Source organism: Schistocerca gregaria, chromosome 5 (genome assembly GCF_023897955.1).
Source record: "Schistocerca gregaria isolate iqSchGreg1 chromosome 5, iqSchGreg1.2, whole genome shotgun sequence".
Lineage (NCBI taxonomy): Eukaryota > Metazoa > Arthropoda > Insecta > Orthoptera > Acrididae > Schistocerca > Schistocerca gregaria.
Genome location: NC_064924.1, coordinates 406,281,556 through 406,307,749, shown reverse-complemented (window position 1 = coordinate 406,307,749; position 26,194 = coordinate 406,281,556). Strand labels below are relative to the sequence as shown.

The 26,194-nt window shown below is 42.4% G+C and overlaps 1 protein-coding gene across 5 annotated transcripts in view; it reads right to left on the bottom strand.

Annotated features, from left to right (window-relative positions):
* Window positions 1-26,194, bottom strand: part of LOC126272409 (forkhead box protein B2-like) — a 637,167-nt gene that overhangs the window by 530,323 nt on the left and 80,650 nt on the right. For all 5 annotated transcript variants that reach the window (XM_049975239.1, XM_049975241.1, XM_049975238.1 and 2 more), the window contains exons 3-4: window positions 19,437-19,719; window positions 10,127-10,592 (exon numbers count right to left, since the gene is read on the bottom strand). In XM_049975239.1, the coding sequence (XP_049831196.1) occupies window positions 10,132-10,592; window positions 19,437-19,719 (744 nt within the window). In that variant the 3' untranslated portion in view covers window positions 10,127-10,131. The remainder of the gene's footprint in view (window positions 1-10,126; window positions 10,593-19,436; window positions 19,720-26,194) is intronic.

Here is a 26,194-nt window from a genome sequence, read left to right as displayed (position 1 = left end):
ATTCTTAGTTCTATTTTGTAGCTATAGAACCACTGAGTACATCATTTATGCTGTTGAATGAAATACCTTAAAGCTCTAAACTCCCGTCTATCATTGTGGCCGTCGTAGTCTGTATGACATTTAATTGCTTTAATTACAATTTGAAACATCCTCGAATTCACTGAAGGTATATTTTTTATGTCTTGATAACGGACAGGTGTCGAAATGACGAGCCTTGGATGAGAGAGTAAGTAGTGCCACAAGTACAAACGGAGAGTGGAATATTTAGGACAGTTATTCAAAGTTACTTAAAAATTAATTATTATTTGTTTGATTATTCTTATGTCCTTGGAGCAAACGTTTCGTAATGGCCACACAGACTGAACACGTTAAATTTTCATCAGTAATTTTACAACTTAAGGAATATTCTCTAGGTAAAACAACGACACCGTGCAACGATTACCGCTGAAGCGTAACTTGGAGCATTTATCACGTAATCTGGACAGTAATAAGGATAATTACTAAATAATTGGATAATCGCTAACTATGTCAAGTCCACTGGCTTGGCTGGCCATATTCCATCTTACGACTTCATACATGTGGTATACATGAAGGTAAGAATAGCAAAATACAAGATTCTGGATCATAATGGTAAAGACGCGAGCTTACATTCCCCGAAAAACTGGCACTGACTAGATAGATCAAAGTATATAAAATATCAATACGTTATTTAGAGAATTATTGAACCAACACAAATCAGACAACATGCTACTCGTATAACATATCATTGTGCTGTGCTCCACTCAAGTTGTCACTGACGGTAAACAGCGTGTCAATTCCAAAACTACGTAGTGGTGTTGCCATTTTACAGCTATTTTCATTCTCTAATGTCTCTTATATACAGTACAAGCTATACAAGAAAACAACGAATTCTTTGGTACTTGGATGTATATGAGACGACATCAAACACCTTTGCTCTATATGTAAATGTGGTATTGCCCAAAGATCAGTGTGCCAAACCGAAGTTGACAGCTCGCATCGATACCACATAAGATAGCGATGCCTTGCAGCCACACTCTCGCTTCTTGCTCTGCAGCGTCACCGCGTGGAGGTCAATATACAGCCAAGCAGAGGAAGGCTCTGCCGACTTCGTAGTCTCCGATCAAGCTGACTACATGATCCAGTTAGAACACATGTGACTCTTTCTTGGAATGTACTACGTGTCAGAACTTTGTGATCTTTATACTTCCTGAGAGGAGATAGAAAAGCTTACGTCAAGTGATGCTTTAATACTCAAAGACACCTGTAAATATTTGGCATATACCTGTGGCTATGGATTGTATGAAGTTATGTAAAACTTTTTGTCATTCTTGTAATAAAGTGAGCTAATATTTCATATGTCGTAGCTACGAGCAACCAGCGCCAAGAGCAATCAAATGATCCACAGTTATGACCAGATGATTGTACTTTCGTCAGGTCATAACAGTAAACACCACTAAATATTTGCAGTATCGTGATAACCTGCCACAGTTAAAGCAACGTTCAATATCTGAAGACATAGTCGGTTGTGTGTAAACGGCTCTTTCTCGACTCTTGTCACTCTGCAGCTGGCGTGCTGATTCTAGTCGGTAGACCTGTATGCAATGTGTAGATACTCTTTTACAATCAAGTACATGTACCCTACATTTCTGTTTAGGCAGTATATTTCAGCCACAGACTGCATAAGTTGATTTGTACTGTCATAGCATTTACAATTACAATATAATTATAATCTCACTTGATATTGTTTGCAGTATTGGGGGTAGTAACAGACGATGCAAAAATATAAATACTTCAAGGTTGTTCTGCGCCGTTTACAGCCAACTCTCTTTAATACATTAGGCCAACTAAATGCTGATCTATTTCAGAGAGAGACACTCTGATGTTTTCGAGATAGTAATTGCTCTGCCTCTAAACAAACTCTGCCCTTTAGTTCGTAAGTCACACTACAACACTTCCGATTTATCATGACCAGTTGTTTCGAGCTTTCAGCGATCTCGTCCAGTAAGTGCAGTTTTCTACATAGAAAATGAAAGTTTCGAAGCAAGATTTGAATGTACCCATTTTTTGTTGCACGTTTGTTGCCAAAATGATAACAAACTTGGGTCACACATGTATTAAATATATGATTCTGCCAGTAATTACGCTGTATACACATTGTTAGAATGTAAGCGTAATTTACTACTCTTCTGGTATTTTAAGAATATTCTATAGTTTTGCTCCATACTGAATATTGACAGTCATGCAGCGACAGCTATTTAAGCTGTGAGCAACAATAAAAATAATCTTTGCCTGCTGACAGTATTTTCTTTCTTCTTCTTCTTTCTTCATTTGCGTCGTCTAAGGACCATGCACCAATTTCAATGCTTCCTTCTTTGGTGTTCTTTCTTTTTCCTCCAGTATTCTTTCATCTTTTCATTAAGTATCCTTTTTCTCTTCTCGGACCATTTTAATCCTGTCTTCTTCTCCCTTTGGCTTAAATCCTTCTATTTTTAACACTTTCCCCTTGAAAATCTCTCTTTCTGTTACATCTTTTTCATTTATGTTGTTTCTTTCCAAATCTTTTCTAACTTTTTGAAGCCAGGCTATTATTGGTTTCTTTTCCCAAAGATATTTAAAAATCTATTTCGTTAACCTGCTGCTGTTAATTCTGTGTAAGTGTCCAAAAAATAGCAGTCGCCTTTTTCGTAGTATTTCATTTATGTTTTCTATGTTGCGATAAACTTTTTCGTTGCTTCTTAACTTTCATACCTCAGAATTTTTTGGTGGCCCAGGTATTTTTCGAATGATTTTTCTTTCTAGGATTTCAAGTTTGTGTAATTTGTAGTTCAGTACTAAACATTCATTTTCATAAGGACATTCTGGTTTTATTACAGAGTTGTACTGTTGTATATTCAAATTTTTAAACAGACACCTTCTGTTGTAGACATTCCTAGTTATTCCATAAGATCTCACCATTTTATGTACTCCTTCTTCTACAGCGAATTCTTCTAAGTAATTTAATTGGATATTTCTCCGAAATATTTAAATTCATTTACCCTATTTATCTGGCCAATATCTGTTGCTAGGGATTCCGGTGCATTTATTATATTTGTCATAAATTTTGTTTTTTCTACTGATATTCTTAACCCTGCTTTGTCAGCTATTTCTTCTAAGAGATTGATTTGTATTCCAACATTTATTAGGTTTTTAGAAAGAATGGCAAAATCATCCGCAAACGCTAAACGGTGAATTTCAACATACCTTTGTTTTAGTTCCTAGTCTGATTGGTGATAGCTTCTGTTCTTTTAGTTTTTGTTTCCATTCTCTTACAATTTTACCTCGTACGCAGTTAAAGAGGAGTGAAGACAGGCCACCACCTTGCCTTATACCTGTTTTTATGTTGAATGCCTTCGATATTTCGCCCCGAAACTTTACTTTTGATTTGATGTCTGAGATCGTTTCATGAATTATATTTGCTAACTTACATTTGGTACCAAATGCTCTCATCACTTTATCTGGTGTTCCCCTATCAACCGAGTATAATTCCTTTTTAAAATCTATAAATTTTGCAACTATGTCTTTGGAGTTTACAAGTCTTTGACGAATTATCGACTTTAGATTGAAAATCTGTTCTGAGCAAGGTCGCCCTTTCTAAATACACACTGATATTCGCCCAAATAGCTTTTAAGTGTTGCTTCCACCTTGTTTAGTAGTATTGTTGCAAATATTGTATAACCCACTGGCAACAAAGATATACCTCTGTAGTTATTTACATTTTGCTTATCTGCTAGTATCTTTTTAGTTTACTACATTTCTTCAAACATGAGCTGAAGGTTAGTTACAATTTTTGGTTCAGACCATTTAATAAGTTCAGATGTAATAGAGTCTTCTCCAGTGTCTTTGTTGTTTTTCAGGGTAATTATTGCTTTGTTTAATTTCTTTAGATGTTGGATGTGGATCTGCTTCTGTATTTTTACGGAGATCTAGAAATTTTAGCTTACGGTTTGGTTCTTCACACTTCGATATTTTTTCAAGTACTTTCTTAGTATTTCACAATTCTGGCTGTTGCTTAGGCCTACTTTACAATACTTGCAGCTTGGTAGCCCTTTAGAAGACATTTAAATATCTGATAGAAATTCTGGGAGTTATTTTTTACAAAGTTGTTTTGTATGTCAAGAAGTTGTGATTTCTCAAAAGATCTTTTAGCACTCTTGCTGTTACTTTCCCTTCCACTCTAAATTCATCAAAGTGTTCAGGCTTTCCAAAACATTTCCATTTCTTCCACTGTTTTGTTCTTTCTGAAACTGCTTCTTCACAGATTTCATTTCACCAGACCCTCTTCTTAATTTTTGTTGCTCCAAATACATTTTTCGCTGCCTTGTTGATTTCTTTCGATATTTTTCCCATTTCCCTGATTTAGTTACTTTAATTTCTTCCTGAAAACCTTTTATAACCTCTTTGGTGATGTTGAGCCTGTCTGTGATATATTTAATTAATTTTTGCTGTCTCTTTTGGTTTTTATTGGGGAAAGTTTTAGCTTAATTTTAGTCAGGTAATGATCAGAATCAAATTCCCTTTTCTTGCTACTTTTACATTCATGATTTCTTTAAAACTGCATTTAGAAATAGCCACGTGATCTAACGTGAACTCCCGTAGAATTGGATTCGGAGGGATCCGTATTTTGCCTTTCTTGGTAATTTTTTGATGAAGGTTGACATTATCTTCAACTGACAGTGTTTTATAAATTATTGTTGTTTTTTGTGACGGTCGCGCGCTGGGAGTAATATTTGAGTTAACGCTCGTTTATCAGTGGCACTCTAGAGCTGCAGACGCACTGAAGGGTGTTTCGTCATAATATGGTTGAAATTGAACCCATCTCGGGTTTATGTAGAGCTTAATCATTCCTGCTGCGTTTAGAGTATACCGGAGGTTTTGAATAAATTCCTTATGTGTTATGGCATAAAAATAAAGTTTTTCCTGGAGCAAAGTGTAACTTTCATTAATGTTTGGATAACAATAAACAGTATATTCCGTGATTCATCGTTAACTGCTGCCGGTTAACTCTTTCATTGCCCGTACTGTAAGCTGCTACCGAAGAAACATGTAAATCATTATTTGATTAAATGGATCAGTCGTTCTGATTGGCCGGTTGAAGAAACGGTGTTGAAGAGGAGGAATAACGTAGCGTTGTCGCTAATATTGCAATGGTAGTGTTACATCATCTTAACACCTATAAATTCAAATACCAGCTGGTGAAGAAGACCGACGGGGGTCAACGTTTCATTCAATGAGTACTTTGACTTATCTGATACTTACTTCCGCCTCATAATTCATGTAGTTGATATTCTGCTTGCAACATATATTACATGTTGTTGTCTGTGATGACTGTGGAATGTATTTTTGATGGTTTCTGTTCCCTCCTTCACAAGCTTAAACTGTTAATTTTAGCTTCCATAACGTGGCGTCATTCAACCCTCTTTCTGTTCACAATTGCCCACACGTCATAGGTGTCACCTAATGACCCTCATAAGGAACTATACTTGAGTTCTGTTAATCAAAAATATCCTAACTTGCACAACTGACCGTTTATAATGCCCTCAACCATTTGCAGACAATTTTCAGTTTGTGGATGATGATGCATTACTTTTCTAAGTTCTGCAAATAGTGTAGTTGCCTGACAAAAGAGCAACTTTTAACACTATGCCTGTTTTTCTATCAAATGAGTCTCCTGCTATTATTTGCATTGCCGTTAATTTAATGTGAATTGATGACAGTAATGGTGCTCGTACCACGAAGGACTTAGTTCTGTTGTGAATTCGTAACTGTTCTGCTGGAGAGCGCCTCAGAAACGCATTTTCTGACACTATTTTTCGCAACAGTGTTCTCGAATTAGGTCATTTAAACCGCTTAAGTACATTTCATTTAACATCCACAGATTTGATGACCATTTTCATAGTTAATTCTTTTATAATTTATTTTCAAAATGCAATATTTGAAACGGAACGCGATATGAGAAAACATAATGTACAGCTTCCATGTCATTCTATTCAGATCTGTAGATGTGAGTTTGTCCGCTCTTGTCTACAGTTGTTCGACTGTTGCAAATTTGCATAACTTTTTATAGCCAAGTGGACTGACACAACAGAGAAAACGTCTCTTGTACTATATGAGGAATATATGGAATGCGAAAGGTTGTTCTCGTGAGGAAGAAAACGAAGACAACGATGGTTTAGAAATGTGTTTCAGCTTTCGTGAATCTACCTAATTTATCTTATCCTATATGACAAATCTAATTTCAGTAAGCGTTCCAATATCACTGCTAAAAACAGCCTAATCTTGTTGTCAAGCAACGAGTTATTCATCTTGACCTCGTTTATGTTGTCACAAAAGACAGAACCCCGACTCACATCTGTAATGTACCACAAACGTTACCCAGCGAGAAACAATTGTACCACCACCAAGTTGTAGGCACAAACTATAAAAAAATGGTGGGTTCTGATTTTCAAGTGCTTCTGTGCAGTTGATATAACAAAAGGCAGGAGACAATTAATTGAAGCTCCTATGAGATTAGCTTACACAAATCTTTGTTTAGCGCATACTTAGTATAAGTGTGAGGTACTTGTGTTTGGAAGAAACTTCGGTTTGTTCAATGAGATTTCGGAATTACGCCTGTATATTAATCACATTTCTGTTCTCCTTGTTACCCTGCAAAACGTAAAAACTGAAGCTCCAGCTTGTATCAATGCACTCTTCTGTAATGTTTCAGGGCACCAGATTTTATAGACATTCACAAAAGAGCCTGTGCGGGGTGTGTATTACTGGGAGATAAAGTGAAGCACTGCATCGGGAACTGAGGTTTACTTACACAGCTAAGATCTGAAGGTTTGACCGCAAGCGACTTAGCTCGGCCTATAGTTTCAATGAGTCAGGTAGATAATTTCTGCTCTTAAAACGATAGGAGAAATAGTAAAAACGAATTATTCCTTGTATGCTACCTTTTATTTGATTTAGACACAAATGCAGAACACCGTTTTATTGTTATCGGTCTGAACCATACACTACCTAACTGCACAATTCTACGTCTTCGGTGGCACATGGCTAACAAAGCATCCATGACGGCTGTTGTCACTAACCAGCTACGACTTACGAATTCTTTAGGTAGGTAATATATGATCGATACTGTTATTCATTATAAACGTGTTATGTGAATGCATCGAGGCCAAATAAAAATAAGCACCTGCTACAGGATAAACCCGAACCCCACCGACAACATTTATGATGCTGTTTAGGGGTATTCTCTGCGTGTTTTGGTTCAAGGGGACATGCTGTCTCCTGTCGCTAGCTAAAGAGTAATTACACTTCGTTTTACTTCTTACCCTTTTATTTTTGTACCTACGATGCACTGAAAATGTGTCAGAATAGTGCAAAAGCCGACGGTATGCGCAGTTTGTCTTGTTGTTTAGTTTGATACAAAATTCTTCCATTTACGGTACTTCTGCCTGACAACAATAATACAAAACTTATTCTTCGCCCATAAGCTTGCATTCATTCCATTTTGTTGTGGCCGGCCGCGATGGTCTCGCGGTTCTAGGCGCGCAGTCCGAAACCGTGCGGCTGCTACGGTCGCAGGTTCGAATCCTGCTTCGGTCATGGATGTGTGTGATGTCCTTAGGTTAGTTAGGTTTAAGTAGTTCTAAGTTCTAGGGGACTGATGACCACAGCAGTTGAGTCCCATAGTGCTCAGAGCCACTTGAACCATTTTTTGTTGTGTCTCAGTGGCTTTTTTCGGCACTATCAGTCAAATATTAACAATGATATACGATAGAATCTATATATTGACAGGTGAGCAGTTCAAAGAACAGCCGGATGACGTATACCATGGTGGTTGTCGAAGACGTCACCCGGCTGCATTCCAGTAAGTTGTTTGAACGTTTTATACGTCGAAAGAAATTAAAGTGTCAGATGCGTAGACGGCCGATTTGACCCTCGTGTATGAGAGCGCAGAATGCGGTGGAAGAACGCCACTACAATACTTGGCTGAGCTGTTTGCTACCATATCTTTCCCATTCATCGATGGCAGAGACCAACAAGATCATAGGATTAGCAGGTCTGGGGATTTACGAAAGGTGATATAACAGAGCAGGCGAAAGAGTGTTCTTTTCAGGCAGCCACTTGAAGCACATCACCGCGATAGCTGCCGTCAAATCATCGCCACGCTGGGCTCTTTCAGTACGACTTCGGTCCGTTGATTCTTCAACTGACATGCGGAAAACTCTGAATACAAAAATGTTCAAATGTGTGTGAAATCTTATGGGACTTAACTGCTAAGGTTATCAGTCCCTAAGCTTACACACTACTTGACCTAAATTATCGTAAGGACAAACACACACACCCATGCCCGAGGGAGGACCCGAACCTCCGCTGGGACCAGCCGCACAGTCCATGACTGCAGCCCCTGAGACCGTTCGGCTAATCCCGTGTGGTCTCTGAATACGTTCATTTTCTCATCAAATATCACTGACAACATCCTACGACTGACGCTCAACTTTTGAAACTTCAGGTATCCGATCCTCCTACTTCGTTCATTTTCATTTGTGCTTTAATTTGCTTCGGATAACGCATCCGGGGAGACAACTTGTATTTTTTGATGACCAGAAAACACTGTAAATATAATCCACCCGAAAAGGCCTTGAGGGCCCAGCAGCACCGACCGACGCCATGGCATCCTCTGATCAGTGGTTGGATGCGGATGTGCAGCGGCACGTGGTAGGTACACGGCTCTCCTCGCCGTTACCAGTTTTCGTGACTGAGGCCGCTACTTCTTAGTCATGTAGTTGATCAACAGCCCTTAGAAGCGCATTTTGAAGATGCCTCGTTTAAGAAGGAGAAATGCGTACGATCACGTTTCCGACTTTGATAAAGGTCGGATTGTAGCCTATCGCGATTGCGGTTTATCGTATCGCGACATTGCTGTTCACGTTGGTCGAGATCCAATGACTGTTAGTAGAATATGGAATCGGTGGGTTCAGGAGGGTAACACGGAACGCCGTGCTGGTTCCCAACGGCCTCGTATCACTAGCAGACATCTTATCCGCATGGCTTTAACGGATAGTGCAGCCACGTTTCCATTCCTGAGTCAACAGATGGGCACGTTTGCAAGACAACAACCATCTGCACGAACAGTTGGACGACGTTTGCAGCAACATGGACTATCAGCTCCGAGACCACGGCTGCGGTTACCCTTGACGCTGCATCACAGACAGGAGCGCCTGCAATGGTGTACTCAACGACGAACCTGGGTGTACGCATGGCAAAACGTCATTTTTTCGGATGAACCCAGGTTCTGTTTACAGCACCATGGTGGTCGCATCCGTGTTTGGCGACATCGCGGTGAACGCACATTGGAAGCGTGTATTCGTCATCGCCATACTGGCGTATCACCCGGCGTGATGGTATGGTGCGCCCCTTGTTCGCATTGACGGCGCTTTGAACAGTGGACGTTACATTTCATATGTGTTACGACCCGTGGCTCTACCCTTCATTCTATCCCAGCGAAACCCTACATTTCAGCAGGATAATGCACGACCGCATGTTGCAGGTCCTGTACCGTCCTTTCTGCATACAGAAAATGTACGACTGCTACCCTGGCCAGTACATTCCCCAGGTCTCACACCAATTGAAAAACGTCTCGTTAATGGTGGGAGAACAACTGGCTCGTCACAATACGCCAGTCACTACTCTTGATGAACCGTGGTATCGTGTTGAAGCTGCATGGGCAGCTGTACCTGTACACGCAATCCAAGCTATGTTTGACTCAATGCCCAGGCGTATCAAGGCCGTTATTACGGCCAGATGTGGTTGTTCTGGGTACTGATTTCTCAGGATGTATGCAACCAAACTGCGTGAAAATGTAATCACATGTCAGTTCTAGTATAATGTATTTGTCCAAAGACTACCCGTTTATCAACTGAATTTCTTCTTGGTGTAGCAATTTCAATGGCCAATAGTATAGAAAAGCTTTAAACTTAAGTCAAACAACCAGAATTAGATGTGTGTGTTCTCCGTCAAACTCGTTCTCCGTGGCCCGCGTTGAGAATAACGGCGAGTGAGTGGTGCTCGGACTCACGTGTTCTAGAGCTCGGCCTTGACGTGTGCAGCGAACAAGTCGGTGGAGCTGTTGGAGCTGGAGTCGACGACGTCGAGGAACGGAGTGGCCGGCGGCGCGGGCGGCGGCAGCGCGAGTCCGTGCGCCGGGGGCGGCAGCGCGTGCGGCTTGAGGGGCGGCGCCTTGGGCAGCGCCGCGGCTCCGGCGGCCGTGCTGGAGGCGGCGGCGGGCCCCAGGAGGCCGAGCGCGGCGGCGTACAGCGTGGCCGCGTGCAGGTACGAGTACGAGTAGGGGTACGACTGCGGCGCCAGCGGCGGCAGCCACACGGCCGGGGGCGGCGGGGGCGGCTGCGGCTGCGGGGGCGGGTGGTGCAGGCACGCCGACACGTAGGACGCCGCCACGGCCGCCGCCGCCGCGGGGCACAGCCCCGACGAGCAGCGCGACGCCCGCTCCGTCTGCAGCGTCGTCAGCACCAGCCGGTTGAAATCTGTGGGCGCGTCACACAGGGTAGCTGAATCAATTAACGTAGGATTTTTCGGGGATTTCAATGTTTTTTCGAAGTTTTCATTTGACATGAACACACTAAACAGATTCAGAAGGTTGTAGGTTGCAGTAGCTACTCGGAGGTGAAGAGGCTTGCACAGTATAGAGGAGAATGGAAAGTTGCAACAAACCAGTCTGGTCTGAAGACTACAACAACAACAACGAAAAGGAATATACATCGAGATTATCAATTCCTTTTCCCTTTACGAATCGAACCCCCCCGGTCTCCAGGAGATAAATAGGTGTCGTCTGAGACAGAGATCCACGACAAAAATACTAAAAGAAGAAAAGAAGTTAGAAGATGAGGAGCCTCAGTGAGGCAGGAGCATTGGGTCGGTTTGAAGTAACCAATCCAAGTTCATTTTCAGGCAGGAAGTCTTCTTCCACACTCGACCGGTGGCCCTACAAGTCGTTACTGAATATGGACTTAAATGCTCAAGTCACAGAACGTTAAAAGACTAAAATAATATTTAAAGTAGTAAACGAAAGTTAAATGTAATAAAATGCGTTGGAGTGGCGGTGTGTCGGGCGCTACTGTGTCTAACAATCCATAAAAACATAAATACTACCTGGAAGTCGTTATGTGAAAGGTACAGCATTCACCGCAAAGCAGCGAAGCTGGATTATTGTTACAGGACATGAGGCCACCAACAGAGAGGCGCCACAATGCCAACAAGGCCGATCTTCTCATCTGAGGTTGTCACCATGGGTGAATTAGGCACAGCCGACAAGTATTCGGCAGTGGATAAAAACCAGTGAAGATGGATCACTCTAAAGGTCAGAGCCGCCCACAGAGAAGAGCCAGAGTGCCAACGGCATGGATCCTCTGACCTAAGGATGTCATTATGAGTGAACCAGTTATGGCCGATTGTTAGTTGGCAAAGCATAACATACATCCTTCGAGAATGGTATGTAGATTGTTCGTAGCGTCCACAGGGAGTTACTCCTTGTTCCAAAACCCCAAGAGCTGAACACATAGTTTCGATTGCAAGTCAGATGTAGGTATGCTCATCTCCAGGTTTTTCATCTCCTGCTTTTTTTTTTTTTTGCTAAAGCTGAGTAGCTATCCTCAGAATTCTATATAGTCCACTTTCTTTCACTCCAGTATTTTCATCTCTACACTGTAAGACACTTTACGGTGTGTGGCAGAGGGCACTTCTGGTAGCGTATCTTTTCCCCCCTACCCTGTTCCATGCGTCAATGCCACGTGCCAAGAATGAGGGTCGGTAAACCTCCCTATGGTTCAAATGGTTCAGATGCCTCTGAGAACTATGGGACTTAACATCTGTGGTCATCAGTCCCCTAGAACTTAGAACTACTTAAACCTAACTAACCTAAGGACATCACACACATCCATTCCCGAGGCAGGATTCGAACCTGCGACAGTAGCGGACACGCGGTTCCAGACTGAAGTGCCTAGAACCGCACGGCCACACCGGCCGGCAAACCTCCCTGTGCATTCGTCAATGGCACGTACCAAGAATGAGGCTCGGTAAACCTCCGTATGAGCTATAATGTCTCAGATTTTTTTGATGTGGTAAGAGGACGTTCTCGTAATTTCAGCAGTAAAACTTTCCATGATGCACAGTGCCTCTCTTGTAGCTCCAGCCACTGGTGTAGGTTGAGTGTCTGCGTAACGCTCGCACACCAACTAAACGATACGATGAAACGCACCGCTCGTCGTTGGATCTCTCTCTCTCTCTCTCTCTCTCTCTCTCTCTCTCTCTCTCTCTCTCTCTCCACTTCTCTCTTATTAACTCAGTATAATAAGGGTTACTGAATAATGAGAAATACTCCGTAATCGCTCTTAACATAAGTTTTGTAAGTCACTTCTTTCACGGTTAAAAATAATTGCCTCAAGGCTCCTGCTAAGAATCTCAATCTGGTATCCACTCTTCCTACAGTTCATTTTATGTGATCATTGCACTTCCAATCGCTCCGGATGGCTACTCCTAAGTATTTTACCTTAGTTACTGTTTCTATTGACTGTCACTGATTCTGTAATTGAGTAGTGGCGTCTATTTATGAGAAATATGTCACATTTACTTACGTTCAGAGTAACCATCATCCTCCTGCCCCGGCAGATTAAGTGTCGAGGTATGGTGTGCCGGCCTGTCTGTGGATTGTTTTTAAGGTGATTTTCCACCTGCATCTGAGAATGCGGGCTGTTTCCATTTCTTCCGCCTCAGTTACACTATGTCGGCGATTGCTGCGCAAACACTGTCTCCATGTATGCTACACAATAATTACCCTACCACGCTAACATTGGGGTTACAATCGTCTGGTGTGAGACGTGCCCGGGGAAGGGGGAAGGAGGGGTCCACTGGGGACCGAACCGCACAATAACCCTGAGTTCGGTGTGGGGCGGCGGTGGGGTGAGTGGACTGCTGTAGCCTGTTGTGGGGTTGTCTACCAGTGAAGAATACGGAGGGGACGAACCTCTCCGTCGTTTCTAGGTCTCCAGTACAATACCATATAACTATCATCCCCTGCACCAATCATCAATTCTCTGCAGGTCGTCGCCACAGTCTTCTCGAGTTCATACCTTCCAGCGTCTCACATTAGCTTCCATTAGATCGTCCGTATGTACCGTAATCTGTGTTATTTCATCTTACTCGCCCCAACGTTGTTGGAAATAGTGGGCTGTCAGCGCTACCATTTGTAATCCTTCTCCAGCCACAGTGCATTAAAGGACAAGTCCGCAGCTCGTGGTCGTGCAGTTGCGTTCTCGCTTCCCACGCTCGAGTTCCCGGGTTGGATTCCCGGCGGGGTCAGGAAATTTCTCTGCCTCGTGATGCCTGGGTGTTGTGTGATGTCATTAGGTTAGTTAGGTTTAAGTAGTTCTAAGTTCTAGGGAACTGATGACCACAGATGTTAAGTCCCATAGTGCTCAGAGCCATTTTTTTTTATTAATGGACAGAAACAGTTTTCAGCAATATATTTTGTTCAGGTGATATGTCGTAAATTTTTGAAAAAAAAGTTTCAGCAGCAGCAACAGGTGTTGATTAAATAATATATTGTTAGCTACCAGTTTTTACAAACATTAAAAAGGTGCTTAATTACGGTGTCCATAAGACAGAGCTTCAAGACGTATGAGGATAAACCGGAAAACGCGACATGCCATTATGAGATCGTTTAGTTGGCCTGAAACAGTCTTTTTGGAGGTCACCCTAGGTATAGTGGTTCTTACTGCGTGTGATATGCGTTTCGTGCCTGCAACACTGCGAAGTAGGGTGGGACACTGAACTCATTTGGCCGACATTACTCGTAGTTGCTTAATTGACAATTCCGAGACCCCCAAATAGTCATCTCAAGATGGACCACCATTTGAATGTTGTACTTAGCGTCATAACATGGCCTTGGAGCAGGTTCCAGGAGGGAAGAAACATTTAACTGCATTTAACATTTATTGACTTAAAGACCCGAAGACGTTCTGTTGGCAGAATGCTCTTTCATACTCGTAGCCTCTCACTCAGACATTCCCATGAGACCGCGTACAGGTGGCTTACTCTCTATGGTGGCAAGCTGCCAGATGAATTCTTCTCATACAAAGGTAACTTGGTCCGTCGCATGATGCACTTCATAGTGGTACTCCTAGATTTGTCGATGGTCATATCAATCAGTACCTTACGGATATGCACTTGAAGTTGAATGAGAATTCTTGGAGGAAACAAATTCTTCTCAAGAAATATGAATTTTCAGAAAACCAGGCCTTGAGGTACACTGCAGAACGAGTCTCCAGAATGATAAGGGATGTCCGTCAATTATTTACTTTTCCAACTCTTCCTGGTAAATCACCATTTTATTTTCTAACCGTCCTCCTAATTCATTTAACATCCTTCTATCCTATTATATTTTAAACTCTTACGGTTTTTCGTCCAAAGATAATGAGTATGACACGCTTTGAAGCGCCGCGGTATCTCAACACTACCACTCGCCTGCACACCCAAGATCTGTTCGTTAAGCTTCCAGGTACTTTTACAGCGTCCCTCCCACTATTCATATATCAATCACATACAATGCTGCTCGAAAGGAAAAAAATCCCGATCTGACATACACTTTTGATTTGTCCTATATTAACAGCACCAAAATCCCTACCTCAGTTTCTGTAAACATTTGTTAGCAGTAGCGCTCTGTTGCCGAATAAAATCCTGTTCACCTTAGTAGTAATGTTCCTAATGTCTTTCCTTCTTCGGTCACGTAACATTACATTTCACAAGTTCCTCGCAAATTTTGGTACTTAGAAAGTCTCTACGTTGTTTTCTGCTGTTCAAAAGGTATATGACACTAGCCCAGTCAATACGACACTGCATGCACTGCAACAAAATAGTCTAAGTTGGCGGCTCATTACGAAGATATAAAAATGTTCCAAAACATTACAACAAGTAATAGGGTTTGGAAATGAACTCTGTGAACCTACACAGATCACTAAGAGATAATGGCAAGCATGTTGTACGTGCCCAACACTCTTTAGGATATACGTACAAAATGCCCTATCAAGTGGAGAAAAAAAAACTGCGTGATATGAGTGTACCACACTGAGAAAGTACTTTCTGTAGTGTACAGTTTGTAGCTGCTCTGGTGATCACAGCAGATGATGTGGATCACATGGTACACAAATTAAAGGCTAAATGTATGAAATTTGTTATACTAATGATAGGAAAGAAAACAGAATACCCCGCAAGAACAGTCAATGAATACAAAGAGGACAGCATTCTTCGTAGTTAGAAGCAACGGGAGTGAATTACGAGCATGTCGAAAAGTATATGGTTCAAATGGCTCTGAGCACTATGGGACTTAACTTCTAAGGTCATCAGTCCCCTAGAACTTAGAACTACTTAAACCTAACTAACCTAACAACATCACGCACACCCATGCCCGAGGCGGGAGTCGAACCTGCGATCGCAGTGGTCGCGTGGTTCCAGACTGTAGCGCCTAGAACCGCTCGGCCACCCTGGCCGGCCAAAAAGTATAAAAAAGTGTTAAATTAGAGAAGTACTTAAGGGTTCAATAACAACTGAAGGTGACGCGTAAGCAGAAAATGTGATCAGAGTTGATAAAGGTACATTAACAATAAGACAGCTACGTAGTTAGTGTAAAGTAAAAATATGACTGAAAACACCAAGAGACGAATGTGTAAAACTATGGTAGTATAATGACATATGGGGCAGAAATGTGGAAACTGATCCCACGAATAAAAAAAAATAGGAGCAATCGAAACCAAATACTCTTGTCTGCTTTACTGTGTAGTAACAGGAAAGGAATAGAGAAGAAATCAAGAAATTAGAGAAAAAAGCTGATTTTAAGGAGACAAGTAGAACAAATCCGCTGAGGTGGAAAGGACACACCACGTTCGACAGATGTTCAAAGAAAGTAAAAGAGTGACGTCTCAAGGGAGATCAAAAAGAAGGTGGGTTAAGCGACATTAGAGTATGGGAGTTCAAGTAGCCAAGGAAACCCAAGGATTACAAACGGAGGATTGGGAAAACTGATAAGAGGGGCAACTGAAATACGGGGAATGAAACAAGTGTAACCAACTCACATGATGATGCGAATGACATTTCATGCTTCTGACCAGACGGAATTTGCATTGCACTTCTGGTCTTGACATTTGAATCAGTTCACATATTTTCTTTTACAAATTTTTCAACACTGAAATTAAATAACGGAGATCAGAAGTCGCAAATGCAGACTTAATACTTTTAAATTAAATTTTTTTCTTGTTTCCATACTTATTACTTCCACTATGTTTCCCTTCTTCTCTTATTTGTTATATATTACTCGTTTCTCTATGATTCTCCTATTCTCCACAGCATTTAGAGCTTATCATTCCGACTATTCTCTGTCAATGACTTCTCCAGTTCGAGAAATACCTAAGAGTGCTCTAACGTAACTGCAGAAGTCGATGATAAGGTGCAGTAGGCCAAACAAAGCTGATCGGCCACTATGTCATTCTGTGTCTGTAGTAAGTAAGTAGCTGGTTACCACACTGCTCTCCCGACCATGGATGTACCAAACCGGAACAGCTAGCTCTCCTAGGCGTAGATCATCCACTGATCTCCCAGGTTCAGTCATTCCACAAAGGACAATTTCTCAGTCGTAATTGTATTGGAGACTGTATATTCCATGTAGCAGTCGAACCATCGGTCGCTCGTATTCGGCGTGTTAATTCTTCCTTATAATTATTTAAGTCGCTGATAATTTTCCAGAATTAAAATACAAAGTTCCTCTCTCCATCTCTGATCAATTTATACAGGTTTCCCTTCGTCTTAAGGCAAATAGTGCAACTGGCAATCGCTTTCCGAATATACCAAACTGGGGCTTCTTCTGCCCCACTAACATCTTGCCCAGTATTTGGCTGCAAACCCCTCACTCTTCAAAGGGCTGTTATTCGAACAAAACCTGCTCTACCCATAGGGAGAAAAAAATGAGAGATTCTAAAAGTGAAAGCAAACGTGTAGTACTTGGCTAGCCGTTAAAACAACAGCATCATGAAGGCAAGCCGGCCGCAGTGGTCTCGCGGTTCTAGGCGCGCAGTCCGGAACCGTGCAACTGCTACGGTCGCAGGTTCGAATCCTGCCTTGGGCATGGATGTGTGTGATGTCCTTAGGTTAGTTAGGTTTAAATAGTTCTAAGTTCTAGGGGACTGATGACCACAGCAGTTGAGTCCCATAGTGCTCAGATCCTAAATCCTCATGAAGGCAACATGCAACAAACATCAATTTGGCACGAAGTGTACTACATGCAAAAGATTAGCGTATCAGAACACATGAAAGTAGACAGGATTAAAGTTATCTATCTATATTCTGTATATAAGAAAAAAGCCCATAGGAATGCTGGGTATGTGCGCCTCGTCAAAGTAGCAGAAATGTCTACCAGCACGTATCGTAGCCTAGCGAGACTGCGGTTTATCGATTGCGATAATGCAACACTCGTTGGTTGTGATCGATGTGTTCAGGAGAACCCAAGTCAAAACCATAGGGGATTTCAAAGGCTGCACGCGACTAGGGCCTGAAAAGACAGAGGTATAGTCCACTTGATCGTGCAGTATCGTACAGCCACATCATGTATCCAGTGTCAGGAAATGAATTTGTTTGCAAACTGAGGAGTATCCACACGGACAGTACCATGATGTCTGGCAGAATAATGATCATTGTTGTGGTTACCCTTGATGTGGTAGCAGTGAGGGGTGCGCCGACGGTGCTGCACTCAAGGACGGCAGTGGACTCAGGAGTGGCAGCAGGTCGATTTTTCAGACGAGTCCTGGTTCTACTTATGGCATCATGATGGCCGCATCCGTATTTGGGGGATCCCACAAGATCAGCGTGTTAACAATAGAGTCTAATCTCAACAAAATTACCAATAAATGTTTACGTTTTGAAGAAAAAATGCTTGCCAGATTGCAATCGTTATTGTCATATGGGTCGATTATTATCATACGGGGCAAGCACCCAGCGTGATGATGTGAAGTGTCATTTAGGTACACAAGCAATCACCTATGATTTCTGTACCCGATAACCTGGAGAGCTGCCGTTACATTACTGGCATCATTCAGTCAGTGGTTACGCCTTTTCTCCGAGGCCTCTTTGACGTTATCTTCAACAAGATAATGCAGTATCGCATGTTACCTTTTGTAATGGGACATCCTCCTCTAGTCGTACTTTTCCTTAACGGTAGTTGTCAATACCAGTATTATTTTTCGAATTTTGGACAGGTCAGTATTTCTAAAAACTTTCGTATAATTTTAGACGCAGTATGTTATATTTTAAACTAAAATTTATGAAAAGGAATTACTTTGTTTTCGATGATACAGTACTAGCTCTGAATGTACAGTTAAAATTATTTTTTACAAACATTTGAAATTACGAATTATTTGGCACAATTAAAATACCTATTATTATTTTCGCGTCCAGTACTGTTTACTATTTTTATTTCTGGATTCATCTATGAAATAATAATCGAAATTAAAAGAAATTCATATGTCAAGAAAAACTGTAAACACCTTGGAATGTGGTTATTATCGACGAGTGAAGTAATAGTAAGCATACCTCTGATGTGATCAGATGAATTTTTGTATTTTGGTCGAACAATGTAATTTCGGCTTTGTTAATGTGAAAATTCAAAAGACTAAATGAATACCAAAGTGTGATAACATATATTAACGTAGAAACAAAAATTCTGAAACAATAATCTTCAAATTTATTTACATTAATTCAACCATGAGCACCTAAAATGTGAGAATTTAGCTTCAAGAATCAGATCCCCAGACAAGAAGAACTGGAACCAACTCTACACGAAAAGCTAAGTAAACTAGAAAGTTTGTTGTAATCTTAGCTCCTCTCAAATTTTTCATAATAGACTTTGTTTACTGCAGACAACAGCTGGAATCAGGAAGGAGGGGGTAGATTACACTGTACTGTTGTCCAAATTAGAAACATGGTTTTCTACTGTTGCTCTAGGCAGCACGTACTCTGGATCTCTCACCCATTGAAACGAGTCATTATCATGTCATGGATTTGTTCTCACTACCAACTGGGAGTCGCTTCAAATGATGAACTCTGACATAGAGTTGAAGCAATATAGAATGACGTATTTGTCACCCAAGATCGGTCCATCTCTATGTCCATCCGACTGGAGGCTTGTACCAGCCAGGAATGGTGGGGTATCATCCAAATATGGCACTGCAACACCAGAGACCTTAAGTTCTCCTTGTAAGTAAAATTTCGTTAGTAAGCATTAATTTAATGGCAATCATTGTAAGTCCGAAAGACACGAGAAAGGTACGCACCTAGTGGTGTGGGCATGACGGGCAGCGCGGGCGGTGGCAGCTGCGGAGGCTGAGAGTGCGTGGGCGGCATCGGCTGCGGCTGCGGCTGAGGAGGTGGCTGCAGCGCGGGCACGGGGGCGGCTGGGGGCGGCGCGTCCTGCTGGATGATGCTGTCGATGCTGAACGACTTGGGCGGCGCCGCCAGCGTCCGCGGCAGCGTCGTGGCCGGCGCGCCGCCCGCGCCCACCGGGTGCAGCGAGGACGCCATGCTCGCCAGCCCCGCCTCCAGGGCCTCCTTCTCCACCTGTCCGCACATAACCACACCACAAGTATTGACTGCTCACCTGCAAATTGCAAGTCAGTCGGACAGCCGAGTCAGCCGGAGCCGCGACAACACTCTCGCAAACACTCACAGCCTGTAAACACTCACATACAAACATATTAGCTAGGTGCATCAATTCGTAGCTCTTTTCCGTAAGATTAATAAAAACAATAGATACACATAACAGGAACTTTACTCATCAACAATATATGCTCCTCGAATATTTACAAATGGCTACCAACTCTGGGTAAATTTTCGACTCCGCGACTGTAGAAATCAAGTTGTTTTGAGGCGAAGAACTCGCTGAACCATTTCGGAGTGGGTTTTTATCCGGAAAGGAAGTTCCTTGAAGACTGTTCGTAAGAGAGCGAAAAAGCTCAAAATCTGAGGGCGCAAGGTCAGATGAAAAAGGTGAGTGTGGAAAGACCTCCCAATGCAACTCCTTTATTGTGGATTAGCACCACTTCACGCAGTCTTCCTGGAATTTGTCCTTAGATTGCATTTCCAAGACATCTCAGTTGTTGACAGGAAACGTCAGTAGTGATGGCTATACCTTGGGGAAGTAATTCGTAGTACACCACGCTGTAACTGTTCCACCAAATGCATAACGTTCCCTTTTGTGTATGCGCGGAGGCCTTTGTGCGGGGAGTATCTGCTTTCTTTGGGCTCAGCCATTCCTGTGTTTGCCTTACGTTAACATAGAGACACCATTTCTCGTCATCAGTAACGACACAGGGTAGAAATGATAGGTGTTGTTCACGAGACAGTTGATGACGAGGGAGCAGAGACGTTCATATGGCCACCCGCTAATTCCTGTGATTTTGGCTGAGAGCTCCAGTACCCATACACCCTATTTTTGAATCTTCCTCTCTGCATGAAAATGTACGATGGTGGGATGATCATAGTTCATCACACATGCCAGTTATCGAGTAGCCTGACGTGGATCATTGTAGATTGATGCCTTCAAAGGAGCTTCATGAAACCCCGAACGCTGTCCTGAACATGGAGAACGATCCTCGTCAAAACTAGAACACAATTTTCATGCCGATCTCTGCCCAGTGGTATTATCTCCACACACGGCGCAAATGTTCTAGGGTGCTCCGTCGCTGTCACTCCTCTACTGAAAGCAAAGAGCAGAATATGTTGTAAATGTTCCGATTTATCCACTTGCCCCTTAGTTTTGCAGGGTTCACAGCTCCAATAACTATCTCAAAATGACAAAATAGCATCATGTAATCTCAAATAGCAACAGTGAACTACAATGACAACCGATAAATAAACACATAGCAACTGGAATAGCAACGCTGCTGTCTTATGCACCAACGCACCAACCCAATATACACTATCTGACCAAAAGTATCCGGAAACCCTCAATATAATGCGGAATTGACCATTATGTGTAATGGGAGACGATCCCGGCAGTAGGAAAGGAGACGGTGAGCATTATGTTGACAGTACAGAAACAGTAACAACAGAACAGGTCCGCTAGCACAGGTCAGTGACTTAGAACGTGGATCCCACTTGACTAATCATTCAGAGACATTTCAGGTCTTCAAAAGCTGCCCGCGTGGACAGTTGGTGTTGTGACTGTGAATTTGAAACGCAAAGGGAGAACCAAAGTTAAACTAAGACCACTTAAGTTACATGTACTGACGGACTGGATATGTGGAGCATTGTGGGAGGTAGTTGTAAAAAAACCGCTTGAAATCCGTTGAAGGCATAACTCCTGAATTTCAAAGTGCTAGCACCAGTCCAACTAGAACAATTACTGTGTGTAGGTATTTTCAAAAAAGGGGGGGGGGGGGGACAATGTCGATCAGCTCGTCATAAGCCACACTTTTCGGTAGTCGGTGCTATGCGAGGCTTGAGATGGTGTAATGAAGGACGCCACTGGAGAGTGAATGACTGGAAACGAGTAATCTGCAGTGATGAATTACGCTGTAGACGGTATCAATTCGATGCAAGGGTTTATGTTAGGGGAATGCGTGGAGAACGTTACCTACCATAGGTGTAGTGCCAACAGCGAAGTATGGAAGAGGTGGTGTGACACTGTCGTGATGGTTTTCGACGTCATGCTGTGGTCCCACTGTTCTGCCTAAGGAAAAGTTAACTTGGTTCAAATAGCTCTGAGCATTATGGGACTGAACATCTGAGGTCATCAGTCCCCTAGAACTTAGAACTACTTAAACGTAACTAACCTAAGGATATCACACACATCCATGCCCGAGGCAGGATTCGAACCTGCGACCGTAGCAGTCGCGCGGTTCCAGGTTGTAGAAAAGTTAACTGCTTACAGTGATTTGTATGAACATGAAAAAACACGCTGCCGTAATCGAAACACGACGTCACTCTTATTTGGTATCCTAGCTGTGCCCACGCACAAAACAAAAACTTTTGCAAACTCCTTCTCAGTTTTCGCTATCCGCCTCTGGAACAAACTGTCCCTTACCTTGCTCAAAATTCAATCCCCTGCTGCTTTTAAGAAGAACTTGAAGCTTTTCCTACTATCAACCTCACAACGTTTTCCACAAAATTAATGTACAGGGCCAATCCTCTCCTCCGTCAAATAGCAAAGCTAGCGTCTCCTATCTTCTTCCTCGTCATCTATCTCTATTAGCCATGCAATCTTCTTTTCCTTTATATTTCCTTAATTATGTTTCATCATGTCTGTATTCTTCTCCTCCCTTCACCACCAGTCTCCTTCACACTCCCTGCTGCTAGCACTCCTGTCTAAAATCTGTCTCTTTCATAATGTCTAATTATAACAGTACTTATCATCTACGAATATAAACCCTATATGTATGTATTTTTCCAAGTGTGCCTTTGTAATTGTTTATATCCCCTTTTGTACTAGAGGTAGATTATTAAAACATATGAATGTAAAATAAGTAGAAGCCTGGTTAGATGTAATCTTGCCAGGTTAAATAAATGGTTTGTGGACAGTAACCTTCCTGAAATGGACAAATCTGCGCAGAGTGCCCACCTCAATTCGATGGAACTCCTTTGCGATGAGATAGAACGTTGACTCCCTTCTACACCACATTGTCCAAAATTACTACCTTCTCTGGTTCCGGCTCTTGAGGAACATTCCTCCCCAGACATTCAGATACCTAGCTGAAAGTATACTCACCGGACTTCAAGCTGTCGTAGAGGCGAAACTCAACTATCTTCAGTGGGGGGGGGGGGGGGGGGGAGGGGGATCACTGCGCCTAATACGATCGGTAACCGCTAGCAAAAATTTGAAAATTTGTTGTAAGGTCTTACGGAACCAAACTGCTCAGATCATCGATCCCTAAGGTTATGCACCACTTAATCTAATTTAAACTAACTTGCACTAAGGACGACACACACACACACACACACACACACACACACATGTCCGAGGGAGGACTCGGATCTCCGATGGGGGGAGCCGCGCGGTACGTGACAAGGCGTCTCAGACCAAAGTTGTTACGGAGTAAAGTCAAGCGCAGGCACGCCAGTAGGGAACTATAGAGCAGCGACGGCTGTGAGAACAGGTCAGCCAATCGCACGCTGACCGATCCCTCTCCAGGACGACAACGCAACAGCAACGGCCTCTATGCGAAGAGGACTTAGGCGCCTCGCCCGACTGGTCGCGGCCGGTCGAACAGTAGCATCACCATTACGTACTTGTATAGCAGCAACTTAGGAATCACACTGAAGAATGTTGGTTATTTTACATGTTGCCCTTTGCTTGCGACACATGTATGTAATTCTCAAAGTTAAGTTAAGTTTTCGTAACTAAAGTCATTAATACGATTTGTTTGAAATGTTTGTCTAGTGATCCGAGAAAGCAGGTTTCCTAGACACCTCATCTTTGAGGACCAGGCTGGATTTAACAATAGTGGTAGGCCTAATTAGGTGTACATATGTGTGATTGTATATACAGGAAAGAGTCGTTGAAAATCATGGCGATACCTGCAGTGCGGACAGGTAAAGATACTGATCCCTTATGTCGTCTACACTGTGAAGGAGATGTGGGCGTGACTGATTAAGTAAGGAAGTATTTAGAATACGATGATCTTCGTGCGATGCGTTGTACACACAAGTTTCTGTCAATGTCTACAGTCCTTCGCATACCTCCATGTCAGTAAATCATTATTATACTTCCTTCTTTTTATGTTTATTTTATCTCACCTGCTGTTGAATGACTGGAAAGTAACCTGTGCGCAGCACATAAATCACTACTGCAGCTGTATATTTTTAATGATGAATGTGACATTTGCAGAGGTTGTCGTTTGTTCCGTGTATGACGAACACCTCGGTAACTGCAAGGCTTAGGGAGCAAAAAGACACCGAGGCTTACAAATTACTTCACAGTACTGCGATCTTATCTTTTTTTTCTCTCTTGAAGTGGTGCTTTCCTTACAACAGTAACAACCACCACCAGTAATAAATCACGTGAGTCTGGACGCGTATAAATGTCCGGTAAATCTGCACGTCTCACTCATCTACTGTTGGCACTTTTGCGCTGTACTTTTTTTAATTCTTTCTATTTACGATGAATAAACAAAAGCAACAGAAAACGTTTGCCAATCTGCAACCACGCACCATTCATTTGTGGATCAGTTGATGCTGACGTAAAATTTGCACACGCGCGTACCATTGAAATTTGCATAAGAAAGGAGCTACACTGCTGACCAAGAACTTTCAGCACCACTTAATCTCGCAGAGAGAATGAACCTCATGTCACATTGACTAATGGTGGATAAAAATAAATAAAAATGTTTCATAATAATGCGTCCAAACTAATATGACATAATTAGTGCCTTATAAAACTACAATAAGCTGAAATGAGAGTTTGTACACGACACCAATTTTTTTTTTAAGTTATAGCCTACCAGCGTGTTTCTGTCGTCATTCACAGGCTACTGGCTGTTTTAGTTTTGTTTCAACCTGACGCACGCGTTTGCGGAATGAATACAAGTTTTTAAACTGGATTTTTTTACGAAGTCTGCAGGCATGTTTAGAGTCGTCTCAAGAGGGGTTCTCATTTGGCAGTCAGTGTTTGTGGAATGCAGAAAACTAGTTTCGAATGATAGTTTGGTTTATAATTTTAGTTTGTGGCATACCAGTAACTCTGTCTACAATTCAATAGTAATGAAATAGTTCAAATGATTCAGATGGCTCTAAGCACTATGGGACTTAACAACTGAGCTCATCAGTCCCGAAGACTTAGAACTACTTAAAACTAAGGACATCACACACATCCATGCCCGAGGCAGGATTCGAACCTGCGACCGTAGCAGCCGCGCGACCCTCGTACTGAAGTGCCTAGAGCTGCTCGACCACCGCGGTCGTCTAACGAAATAGTCCGATACCAGTACGACAAACATGTCCAATACACGAGCTCATTGGAAACAGTACGGATATTTCGCCTTTTCAGCAGGGGTCGTGGGATGGATAAGAATATCTAAGAACTTGACGTCATTCGATTGTAGACCTATGTAAAAGTTTCATGCCTGCTTAGTACTACCATTATAGAAACCGAAACTCTCCTCTTAATGAATAAACAGGCATCCTGAAACGCCGATTTTATGGAACTTGTTTTGTTCATCCACGCTAAAAATTGGAGGCAATGGCATCCAGATTGATGTCATAGTCTTTCACTTTCTGATGGAATTCGAGATAACGGAGGAAAGATGGAAGAGCACAGACTCGCATTTTCGAAGAAAGAGGAAGGAAACATCCATGCATTTGTCTTAATCGACGTAGGGAAATCATGGAGAACCTAAATTTGGACGGCTGAACGCTGTTTTAATCGTTTCCTCTCACGGCAACGTTCTGTAGAGTTTCTCACTTTCGCCTCCAGCACAAAATACGAATTTACTGACTATTGCACTATCTTCCCAGCTGGTAGAACTCGACATTTCGTTTTCACGTATAAGCTATCGTGAGGTGTGTGAGTTAGTAACCGAGCGAAGTATTGTACACCGTTTATTGTTCACTATATACGTAAAAGATCCGAGTGATAACTAGGGAACCTCCGTGAGGCTGTTGCGAATGATGTGTCCATAAGTAGAAAAGCCTCAGCATCACAAAACTCTAACGAAATCACGGAAGACGTCCAAAGAGCCGCCACTTGGTGCAGTTTCTAGCAGTCCTTCTCCGACATAAATAAATCCATACATACTACAAAAATGGATGCATCTTTGTACATAAGTTCCACATCTCCTCCTAAACTATTGGATCGATTTGAACCAAACTTGGTACACAAATCACTTACTTTGACGAAAGAAGTGCTGTGGTGTAGGAACTACTTACCTATGATAGCGGTGGAAGTGAAAAATATATATAGCCCATGACGCGACAATACCCAGACTTCATTAATCCAGTATATGAGAATGAGGGCACTTAACCACTTGCAAAAAACCTTTCACATCGTTTCAAACCATCGTGAAACCTTTTCTGGGTGACGCCCCCTCCAAAATGTTGA